Below are 12,706 nucleotides of genomic sequence, written 5' to 3'. Positions count from 1 at the left end.
CCTCTGGCAGGCCACATCAGAACACACTGGCCACATCAGAAATACCTTCATCAGGGCCTGAACCTTATAAGAGGATTGTTTATTATTATTAATAATAAAATCATAATTTTATTGTTATTAATTTATTGGTATACCACCCATCTTGCTACCAAGTGCTTCTGGCTTCTGGGTGGTGGTGGGCAGGTACTGGACAATTCCCTTTCCTCACATCACTACTCTTTCCTCTTCAAACGTCATTACATTTCATGCTTCTTTTAAAATACTTTGATTGTCAGGGAAATTAACAATTTATGAATATTACAATATTACAAATATTGGGCTGTTAGCTTGGTTAGCAATATTACAAATACATTGTCCTCTTATGCTTTCTAGTATTGGGCAGCAAAGCATGGCTTGAATAAATAAGACTATATTCTTCTTGGTCCCATTTTCAAAGAAGAGATAACGTCCTCTACACCCATAAACAAAATGATATTGTTGTTATAGATCTGCACAGTGTTGCATGCCTTATTCAGTGAATATATTCTTATTCTGAATTATGCATGGAGGTTTGATTGCTCAGCTAAACAAAAGTATTCATCAAAGATAAGCTCTTTTTCCCTCCCGAAACAAGTTGAGGACTATTTCTCATTTTCTTTCCTGTCTAAAATCCTTTTAAAACATTATTCAAAATATATTTAATAACACTAAACATAACTTTAGATTAGTGGGAAAAAATGTCAGTGCTTGATCATGGCTGCTACTTGTGCTTAAGAGCATTGATCAGACAAGGCAATATAAAGAATCAGTCGACAACAACATGTAGAATTTTAGGCTTTAAAAAAGCTTTTGATGTTATAATTTTTACAGTACTTAATAATTTTCATTTGCAGTTACTTTAATGTGCAATGTATGCTAAACATTTGTAAACACAGGCAAGCAGACCAAGAGAAATATATGAAGAGCAAATAAATATTTGTCTACTTATAAAAAACTGTCTTATGTAGAATAGATAAAACTAATATTAGATTATAAAACCATTAGGTAGTCAGAGAAAAATGACGAGTCTGCATTTCACTATTGTCTATGATGCCCATATTTCCAGCATGGTTTATTTTCATGCCTAGATATTACTTGAATGAATTCATTCCAAAATAGACTAAGCTATCTAGATACTGTCTTTGTCTGTTAAATTAATTAACCAATAAAAATGCTTTGGACTTTGAGAATTTTATTTATTTAAACTTCAGCATAGGTTAGAGAGGAGAGGTTATGTCCAGGCTTTAAAAATTTCATGAACTATACATTTTCTACTCCTTGGCCCCAAATGCTGGTAGCCTAATAATTGGTACTTTATAGTCTTCAATAAAGATGTAATTCCCCAGCGGAATAACTCACTGCTTAAAAATGTTTTATATTTCATTAGAAAAATTGTAATTTGATTTCCCATTTTTTCTATATTCTTGTAGAAATCAGTTTAAATTTATTGTCAGGTAATAACATTCCACTTCCAATGAAAGAGAAAAAGATGTAAACCACGCTGATTTTTTTTTATAAGCAGCAGACCCCAAAGTTCAATTCCCATCATGGGACAGAGTTCATTTTGTTGCTCTTATTTATCTGGAAACAAATCTTCTCACTTTTTAGGCAAGCAATCACTGGAAGGAGTTTTCTATAAGGCTCTACTTTGGAATGGCTGGAAGTTTGACGATAACATCTGTTTGCAACATCTTAAAGCAACACTTTTTCTCCATGAGCTTTAAAAAGCTACAAGCAGGTGCAATCTTCATGTCCCCATGTGCTGCAAAGCACCTTTTGTAAGTGAAACTGAAAGCCCTGCACAACTACAGATAGTCCTTGATTTACGACCACAATTGAGCCTAAAATTTCCCTTGCTAAGCAAAACAGTTGTTAAATTAATTTTGTCCCATTTTATGATTTTTTTGAAACAGTGGTTAAGTCAATCACTGCTGTTGTTAAGTGCATCATGTGGACATTAAATGAATCTGGTTCCTTCCCACTGATTTTGTTTATTGGAAGCTGGCTGGGAAGGTTACAAATGTGAATCATCTAATCCCAGGACAGTGCAGCTGTCATATCTACATGCCAGTTGCCAAGCGCCCAAATTTTTATTATGTAACTATGGGGATGCTGCAACAGTCCTAAGGATGTGAAAACCAGTCATAAGCCCCTTTTTCCGGTTACAATACTATTGTTAACTTTGAATGGTCAGTAAACGAATGGTTGGTACATTAAGGACCCCCTGTATTGTATTTTGCCGTTTGGTAAATTAACACTTAATGGTTACTCACGCTGTCCACTGCAAGGATTTTGGCCCAGATGAAAACCAGAAGAGGTCTTAGTTCTCGAGCAGAACTTTGAAGCAGTTTTAATACATAGGGGAAAATGCCAACGGATAAAGCCTAACAGAAAAGACAATTGAGAAAGCATATAAATATAGCGCTGGCATCGAGAGCCTCCTGCCCCCACCTCTGGCAATAGTGATGTTAAAAAAATCTGTATATTTATTTCCTGTCAACATTATTCATAGATGCTGTGCAATATTTTTAATTATCTGGTTTTACCAAAAGTTGATTGATCCATTTTTGTTCAGTACTTAATGTACTATGGTAGTTTTCTATATGAGAATATGGAACTCATTCAGGTTTGTTATTGCTAAACAATGAAAAATTACAGCACCTCTTTCATTGGATCATGAAGTTTAGAGACACGGAAAATAGTTCAGTCTGGAAAATCACTACCACAAGATGTATAGAGTATTTTTTTTCTAATCTGGTCACAATTTATTAGATAAATTAACAATGTATTTCCTAATCGGGAAAGTGACATTTTGATAGAAATACTGAATGTGAACCTTCAAATTGCATCACTCCTTATGATTTTAAATATATTTAGGTATACACAAAACCCAAACATAATTATTCTTTCTTAACCACCCACGTCCTTTCCCTTTCCTTCTGATTTATTTTTCTTTTTAACACTGCAGCTTTCAAAGTTTCTGTCTTGTTTTCTCAATTAAAAAGCAAAGCTGGAATAGCTCTGATTTTTACATAGTGCTAAGCAGCCTCCTTTTAAGATCTAGACAGTCCTTGTGTGAATAAAAATTATAATAGCTGGAAGCTCTTCTAGTTCTAATTCTCATTTTATTCTAGGAAATTGTACATCATTAGCATGCCCACAAGAAAGTACCTGAGCAGTCAAATTATATCTTTTTAATATCATTAGGCCCAGCTTCAGATGGAATGAAGAGGCTGAACAACAATGGGAATTGCAGCAGATAACAAGATTCTCAACCATTTGCAGAGTTGGTCAAATTCTAAGAGCCTGATTTATAGTGACCTGAGGACATCCAATTGCGGGATACATAGTGGCTGTCAATCATGGGGCATTATTTTCCACATCCAGGAAGAATAAGTTCATCAGACACACATGTTCATGATATAAAAAGTGTCTTTCCTTTTTCAGCACAAAGGCTGTAATATGGACTCACCAAGCTAACAGCCCAGGGACCCAGATCCAAAAAACGGCCAAGTAAATCAAGAGCTCGTAGCCTATGCACTTGACTCAGCAACACCTGTAAAAATCAGAGAAAACAAGAATTGGCATGAAAAACCCACAGTAAGGCCGATTATTTTGGATTTCAGAGCTTTGTGATCACCATGCTGGCCTGGATAATGATCTTGGATCTGAGACTTATATTCTGCCATTGCCTCCTACCCGTGGACTGCAAAGGACAAGACTTAAAGAATAGTGTTATTGAAGTAGATGGGACCAAACGTTTTGGCTGTAGTTTGCTCTTTTTTTATTGCAGGAGTTAAAAACAATACCATGTTGCCCCTGAACTCCCCAAATGAGAAAATGTGGCTCAAATGTGTGGGTGGGGAGTTTGGGATATTTTAATGTATGAAATAAGTGGCTCTGCAAGGCTTAAAGCTCCCTTTATGGCCATCCCACGTTTTCTAAACACACAAAAAGAGTGACAATTTCACTCCCTGGCACAATGACATCAAGGTATTGCAATTATGTTGGAGGACGTAACATGTAGTCAGCAAGTAACAGTTTGCCCATCCATGCTGCCCAAATCAGTTTTTCCCAAAATACCAGAATTAGACTATACACAATGAATACACTTCAAGAAGTGGAACCACTGATCATATATAGTATAGCATAAGGCATTTTTATCCACAGTCAGATATGAGACACGTAACCCTCCTATCTATTTAAAGCGGTAGCTTTAAAAACATGATGAACTCCAATCCTTACCACCCCCACCCCCCAAAAAAGATCAGAGAAGTGTTCTATTCAAAGTCAGAAACTGCACACAGGCCAGAGGGTGAATTTCTTAGTATCCAAATAATAGGATGATTCTTTAGCTTTCAATTTGCTGTCACAGAAAAAGCTAGCAATCTGTTAATGTCAAAAACAGGCAGCTAGGCCACTCTTTCTTTAATCCCACAACCAATTAACCTTGCTTCTGGGGAAAAGCAGTCTGCCTAATGTGGGAGAATGACATTGTACCTTTCAAATTAGAGGCAAAAACCTAACTCTGCTTGAAGTCAGGGATATACAACCTTTCCTGATCTAAGTTCCACGCTTAACTTTGAGTGGTGAGCTGTGGATTGCACTCCAGTGCAAGGGTAACATTATGTTTGATTAAATTTAAATTAAATTAAACACAGTTAATAAGATTATTCCCCACATATGTCATAATTTTCCCTTTCTGTCGAAAGAAAATTGTAATTCAGGAACAACTTTTGGAAAAACAAACTGAATTTATTTGGGATTCACATGTGCTCTGTGCACCTCTATTTTAATTTAGTAAGATTCTCGATCAGGATCATAAATTTTAAGTTGTTTCAACACTTTTATGCACTGCACAATATTCTTTCTTTTTATTTAGTAGTAACTTTTTCTCACTTTCATTCTTGTCTCCTGAATTCTGATGTCTATCTCATATTATATTAAAGATTGCACTCTAACAAATATAAAATTAATGTACTGTTAGAGAGCAGGCTGATTCTTTTCTTTTTCATCAGCTAGAAAGAAAGGAGAGTGGACTGTTCCTCATGAACTTCTCAAAACTTTTAAAAACCTGGGTATGCCAGAGGCCTTAAGGGAAGAGAATAACATTATTGTCTAAGTGAGGTGTAGCATCATCTATTGTATTTGATTGGTCATTTATTGATATTAGTGTGTATTGTTATATATTATGTATAGTGATATGACTGGTAAAACTGTGTAATGAATCACAGACATGATAATATTGTGATGCAGGTCTTGTAATTTTAATTTCAGGGCTTTTAATAAGCACCAATGTTTTCTACCCTATCCTTTCACAGGTCTCCCTATTCAACAGCTGAAATGAGAGATTTTATTTTGTGGAAGATATACTTTTAAAAGTATACGCACCCACACCAACACAGAACAGATTTCAGTTCAATAGGCAACACTTGCAAACAATTTAAAAAGCACCTATACTCTAAATCAGATGTGTCCAACCTGTGGCTCATGGGCCATATGTGGCGATGTTATTCAGCTTTGTTCGGGTATTTTCCCACATCATTATAGTTGTGGTTTTAAAGTTGTAGCAATGTTTCGGCAGAATCTCATCTGCCATCATCAGGCTTCTGTACTGTGTTCGTCTCTGAGTCAGACTTTCACAGCCATTTCAGTTTTAAATTTGGGGCTAGCCTACTGCTGTGCCAGAATGGTTTTTTCTTCATCCTTTTAAAAAATTTTTTATTGGTTTTTAAAACAAACATAAACAAACAAAACATAAAAACATCAAGTCATCTTCCATATATGTACATACAGTGTGCCGGTTGGTTTACAAATTGTTTTGTGCTTCCATTTCATAGTCTTCAATTATAATTACATTGTATATAATCTCGTATTTTCAATCAAATATTAAATATATTAATATCATTATTAATCAATCATCTGACTATACTTTTATTCATTCATATTTTACAAAATGATCATATTTTACTTAATTTGTTTTATGACAATTCATATTATCATCCCAGATCTATCCTAGAATCATTTTGTAGATATAATAAGAAAAGAATACATCTTTATATATTTATTATTTTCTAAAAGTCTACATATTTCATTACTATATTTTATTGTCTAACCATTGATAGAATAGATCCCAAATTTTATAAAATTGTTTATCATCTTGTTCTCTAATTTCAAATGTCAATCTACTCACTTCAGCACATTCCAATATTTTCTTAATGATTTCCTCCTGTGATGGTATTTTCTCATTTTTCCAGTTTTTAGCAAATACAATCCTTGCCACTGTTAACACATTTACAATCAGGTATTTCAGGTCTTTACTATATATTTCAGGTAAAATTCCCAATAAAAATATCTCTGGTTTCAAATCTATATGTTTTTTTGTCATTTTTTCCAACCACGTGTGGATTTTAGTCCAGTATTTTTTGGCATCCGCACAAGTCCACCACATATGGTAATATGAGCCAGGTGTCTGATGACATTTCCAACATTTTTCAGATTTATTCTTGAACATTCTTGCTATTCTTGTTGGGAGAAAATGCTAGCTGTAAAACATCTTATACAAATTTTCTTTATATGCTGTTGACATTGTCGTTTTATAATTTTGAGACCACAATTTTTGCCATTTCTCTAGATCAATCCCACATCCAAAATTCTTCTCCCAAGCAATCATAGTTTCTTTAACTTGTTTTTCTTCTAGTTTAATTTCTAATAAATATCCGTTCAATTTTTAAATCACTTTTTCATCAGCACCTGTCAAACTCTTATCTAAGTCAGTCAGTTTATCATAGAAACCTTCTGTTTTAGAATCTTTATCATACCTTGAATGTATTTGTGCATATGAAAACCAATTCATCTTTATACCTTGTTCCTCAAGTTTTTGTATAGATTTAAGTTCACCCTTTTCATTCAATATTTCACCATATCTAACTGTTTGTTCCTTTTTGTGTATTATAGGATAAGAAAATGCTTCAATAGTCGATAGCCAGACTGGAATTTTCAAATAACATTGTCTTTTAATCTTCTCCCAATTTAACCACAGAGACTCCCGTATATAATGTCTTCTAAAGTACCCCTGTGTTTTAGTTCCTTTATACCATAAAAAAGCATGCCACCCCAACAACAGATCATGTCCTTCAAATGTCAACAATCTCTTATTTCTTAATGTTATCCATTCCTTAACCCACATCAAATTTGTAGCTTGGTAATACAACTCCCAATTAGGCAAACCAAATCCTCCTCTTATTCTAGCATCTTGCAAAAGTTTTAACTTTATTCTCGCTTTCTTACCTTGCCATATATATTTCAACACAATTTTATTTAAATCTTCAAAGTAGTCTTTCCCAAGCCTAATTGGAATCGTTTGAAACAAATATAAAATTCTGGGTGATATATTCATTTTGATTGTTGATATTCTCCCTATTAATGACAGTTGTAAATTTTCCCATTTCGCCAAATCTAGCACTATCTGCTGTAAGTTTGATATAATTATTCTCTTTTAGTGTACTGCATCTTGCTGTCAAGTATATCCCCAAGTACTTGATCTTATTCGTGACCTGAATTTTCAATAGGTCTGCCAGTTCTTCCTTTTGTCTTGATAGCATATTCTTTGTCAAGATCTTTGTCTTATCTTAATTTATTTTCAAACCAGCCCCCTTTCCATATGTCTCTATCTTTTCTATCAATTTTGATGCTGTTTCTAGTGGGTCTTTTAAGATAAAAACCAGATCATCTGCAAATGCTTGCAACTTAAATTCTTCCTTTTTAATTTTCATCCCTTTAATATTCTTTTCATCTCTAATATTTCCATTTAGCACTTCCAAAGTTAACACAAACAACAGAGGTGATAGTGGACACCCCTGCCTTGTTCCTTTTCTTATATTGATAGAATCTGTCAGTTCTCCCTCTATCATTACCTTTGCCGTCTGCTTATGATATATAGCTTCTATTGCTTGAATAAATTTTCTAGTAAAGCCCATCTGTTCCAGCAGTAATAACATGAATCGCCAATTCACATTATGAAATGCCTTCTGTGCATCTAGAAATATCAGAGCCATTTGTTTTTCAGGATGTGCCTTGTAGTATTCCAAAGTGTCCAAGATTACTTTCATATTGTCTTTAATTTGCCTCTTTGGCAGAAATCCATTTTGATCAGGATGGATAAAATTACTTAAGTATTGTTTAAGTCTTTCTGCCAATATTGAAGCAAAGATTTTATAATCTGCGTTTAGTAGGGAAATAGGTCTATAGTTCTTGATTTGTAATGGACCGGTCTCCTCTTTTGGAACAAGTGTGATATAAGCTTCTGACCATGATTTAGGTATCTTCTTCTTTAACATAACTTCATTCATAACTTCTAGCAATGGAAAGTTCAATGATTCTTGTAATGTTTTGTAAAATTCTGCGGGAAGTCCATCTGGGCCTGGTGCCTTTCCATTATTTTGCTTCTTAAGTGCTTCAGTTAACTCCATCATCGTTATATTGCTTTCTAACATTGTTTCAATCTCTTTAGGTATCTGGGGTAAATTAGCATTCTGTAAATACTGTTTAACTCTTTCCTCATCAATATTCTCTTGTGTGTATAGTTTCCCATAATAGTCTCGAATGATTTCCTTCTTCTCTTTACTACCATAGCAAACTTGGCCTTGGGCATCTATTAATTGCAATATTTTCCTTGATTCTTTCTCCTTTCTCAATTTATATGCTAACCATCTACCTGGTTTATTTGCATCTTCAAAGTAGCTCTGTTTAGCACCTCTAATTTTTTGTGCTAATTCTTCTTTTTCTATTAGACCCATTTTATGTTTGGTTATATCCGTTTTTAACTTAATGTCCTTTTTCTGTGGCATTTTCTGTAGCTCTTTTTCAAGTCCTTTATACTCATCTTCTAATGCCTTAGAGGTTAATCTTTTCATGGTATTTCTTTTCCTTGTATAGTCCATTATCAAGCCTCTGGCATATGCCTTCATTGTATCCCATACATTCTGGATTGATGTATCTTCTTTTTTGTTTTCTCTAAAGAAAAAGGCCAGTTCTTTCTCCATCCACTGTGTGACGTCTTTTTCCTTTAAAATAGTATTATTTAATGTCCATTTAGATCTTCTTCTTTGACCTTTCCATTTAATTGTCATTGGATTGTGATTTGCCCAAGTATTTGTTTCAATATTTATTTCTTGAATATTAGTTAACAATTCTGTTGACATCCATATCATATCTATTCTGGACCATGGCAAGTGTCTATTTGAGTAGAAGGTGTATTGTTTAGTTTTAGCATTTCTTTCTCTCCATGTATCTTTTAAGTTTATTTCATCTAGCATTTAAAAAAAAAGATTTAGGGAGAGTCTATTTTGCTTTATCGTTTTCTGTGCTGTATAGTCCAGTTTATTGTCTACAATTCCATTAAAATCTCCCATCATAACTATATTAGCATAGTCCAGTTCAATTATTTTCATATGTAATTTTTTATAAAATTCTTCTTGACTGTCATTCGGGGCATAAATTGTAATCAGGAGTGTTTTCATATTATTGTCCATTATTTCCACCATTAGTAATCTTCCATCATCATCGGTATAGATCAATTTTGCTGGGATAATATCTTTAATGTATAAAACCACTCCTCTTTTCTTGCATTGTGTCAAAGAAGTAAATATTTTCCCTAATTTTGGCTGTATCAGCAATTGTTCATGTTGCTTTTTAATATGTACTTCTTGTAGGCAGATTATATCAAATTTTAATTGCTCTAATTTATGGAAAGTTTTCCTTCTTTTAACAGCTGAGTTAAGTCCATTTATGTTAATTGTAATCAGTTTTTTTCTCTTCCATGGTTATATTTTGTAGTTAGGTTTAAGCAGTTCTCGTAGGTCTTGGTTCACATTGTTCTTTGACTTCTACCTTTCCACCTACTGCACCTTCTTCTTTTTCAGTCGCCATTTGGCAGTCCTTGGAATTCAATTAGTGAAATTTCTTTTTCTGCGTCCTCCTCTTTCCCTCCAAAATATTCTTTGTAAAATGATTCAGCTTTCTCAATTGAGTCAATTCTATATCTCTGTTCTTGCCATGTGTACATTAAACCTTCTGGAATCAGCCATCTATAATTCACCTCTTTTTAAAGTAGCAATTTGGTCAAGAACCAGTATTCTCTTTTCATCTCTCTCACTCTTCTGGGTACTTGTTTCAAGACCACAATCTCCTTATCTTTGTATTTCAATGTTTTCTCTCTTGCCACTTGCAATATTTGCGTTTTAATGGCTTTCGTTGTAAATCTGATGTGAACTTCTCTTGGTAAGCTATTTCTCATTGCATATCTTGTGAAGACTTGATAAACCTCATCTATTCCATCCATCATCTTCTCTTCGGTTATTTCCAAAGCTTCAGCCAATATTTCTATCATTATCTCAGCTAGATTTTGTCCTTTTTCTTCCTCTATGTTTTGGAATCTAAGATAAAATTCTGATCTGTCCATCTCCCATCTCAGCATACCACTTTTATCTTGTTCAACCACAGTTAATCTGTTATCAATGCCTCCAATTTTGTCTCTTTGTTTATCTTTTTCAATTTTTTGGAGTCTCTCATCATACTTCATCATCATTTGTTGGATGTTCTCCACTTTTTCATCGGTTTTCCCTGTTCTTTGTTCAATGTTCTCTATTCTCTTTTCAATATTCTCTGATCTTGTTTGAATATTTTGAATTCCTTGCATAATCATCTGCAGGGTCACTTTTCTTTCTCTTTTTCTTGCCTTAACAATGTCTGTATTGAACATTGTCCTCCAGATGGTGGAAAAAAAAAAGTAGAAGTTGAAGAACCAGGAGCTGTTAATTTCCTACTCATTTTGAGCAATTCAAAATCTTCAGGTTCTTCTAGACCTTAATCCAATTGTGAAATAACCAATTGCAGTTCCAAATAAAAATAGTAAAAGACCATAAACACAACATAAACACACACAAAAAAGAAAAAGTTGTAAAATCCTAAAAAAGGCGAAAAAGTGAAGAAAAAGGCTAAAAAAAGAAAGGAAAAAAAATCTTCAGATTCTTCAATACCTTAATCCATTTAAGAGGTCTCAAATATAAAAGGATGCATAAAAATAAACCAAAAAAAAAGAAAAGAAAAAACCCAATATGGAAGGTAGATGGAAAGACAAAAATACCAGGAAGGGAGAGAGAGAAAAAAGGCTACTCCCTTAAAAGAAAAGCTTTTCCTTTAAAATAAAAAGCAAGCGTAGAAATTTAACTTCCAAAGACAAGAAAAAACAAACAAAGACAAGTTCCAAAGAGCCAAAAATCCAAATAGCTATTACAAAAAAAATAAACTGATGAGGAGGGATAGCACAGCTTAGAAAAAATAAAAAGAGCACACTGCACTTTGTTTAATTATCCAAGGCTCTTGTTATAACTCTCTTCTCCAAAGACTTATCACCGTTTCTTTTCCTAAACTTCAACACCAGACTCCAGCTGTTGATAGAAACCCAGAAGAGCACCTGCAATAATACTCTCCCATGTTCTCCCTCTTATCAAACAGGCAATGTCCTTGAAAAAAAGTCTCAGTTCTTTCTCAGCTTTGTCTTGTCAAAAGAGAAATAGAAAATTTCCAAGCCTCTAGTTGGCAGTGTTACAAAGTTTCTTTAGCTTTCACTTTCCCCCTCCTTTTCCAAGCAAAATATAATAAGAATTAATTAAAAAAAGAAAAAGATATTTTAAAAAAATAACTAAAAGGGAGTCTCTGACTTAGAATATTATAAAGTCAAAAAGGAGAAAAGAAGAGAGAAAAAGAAGAGAAAAAAAACCAGTCCAATTTCAAAATATAAGATCATGTGTAGAAAATCCAGCAATGGGGAAAAAAAAATATTACTTTGACATTCCTGTTTAAAATCGCCGCTTAATCACTTCTGTCAAAACTTTTACAGATTCTTTCTTTCCCTTAGGATGTCCTTTCAAGTCTTAAAATAAAGAAAAAGTTCTCACCAAACCAGCACACTCTCTCTTTCCGTTCTCTTTCATTTCGGAGCTGTCCCAACTTCAGCAGCTTTAATGGCTGCCTCTTTGCCGCTGGCAAAAAGAGCTTCTCCTGGATCTACCAGGGACTTTGTGATATCCCTGGGATCGACAGGATGAGCTCTTTACATTCACCGTCTCTTCAGGACGGTTTAGATCCACTTGGACCATCCAGGAGCAAAGATATTGGCAGCGATCTCAGACCTCCAGGATCGCATGCCGTATCATCGCGACGCCAGCTCCGCCCCCCCGATTGGTTGGGAGTCTTGGTCTGTGATATATATATATATATATATATATATATATATATATATGTTTTCTTAAGTTTTCATGGGTACTTACATGTATGGTATTCAGCTTTGTTCGGGTATTTTCCCACGTCATTATAGTTGTGCTTTTAAAGTTGTAGCAACATTTTGGCAGAATCTCATCTGCCATCATCAGGCTTCTGTATTGTGTTCATCTGTGAGTCAGGCTTTCACAACTGTTTCTGTTTTAAATTTGGCCAGTACCAAATTTGGCTAGTCCACGACAATTCCTTTCATTTAATGCAGCCCAGGCAAGCCAAAGTCCCATGTTCTAGACCAGGGGTGTCCAACTTGATTTCATTGAGGGCCGCATCAGAGTTGTGTTTGACCTCAGAGGGCCAGGGGTGGGAGTGGTGGGCATGGCCAGGGTGGGTGTGACATGGGACCATA

General features: G+C 34.4%; 1 protein-coding gene across 3 annotated transcripts in view; it reads right to left on the bottom strand.

Annotated features, from left to right (window-relative positions):
* The window catches only part of RPTOR (regulatory associated protein of MTOR complex 1), a 376,730-nt gene that overhangs the window by 126,918 nt on the left and 237,106 nt on the right, over positions 1–12,706 (bottom strand). For all 3 annotated transcript variants that reach the window (XM_026701786.2, XM_026701785.2, XM_087924955.1), the window contains 2 exons: positions 3,491–3,574; positions 2,292–2,402 (listed from right to left, as the gene is read on the bottom strand). In XM_026701786.2, the coding sequence (XP_026557571.1) occupies positions 2,292–2,402; positions 3,491–3,574 (195 nt within the window). The remainder of the gene's footprint in view (positions 1–2,291; positions 2,403–3,490; positions 3,575–12,706) is intronic.

This window comes from Pseudonaja textilis, chromosome 2 (assembly GCF_049901715.1).
Source record: "Pseudonaja textilis isolate UNSWEBS1 chromosome 2, rPseTex1.2, whole genome shotgun sequence".
NCBI classification, from domain to species: domain Eukaryota; kingdom Metazoa; phylum Chordata; class Lepidosauria; order Squamata; family Elapidae; genus Pseudonaja; species Pseudonaja textilis.
This window is presented reverse-complemented; position numbering and strand designations above follow the sequence as displayed.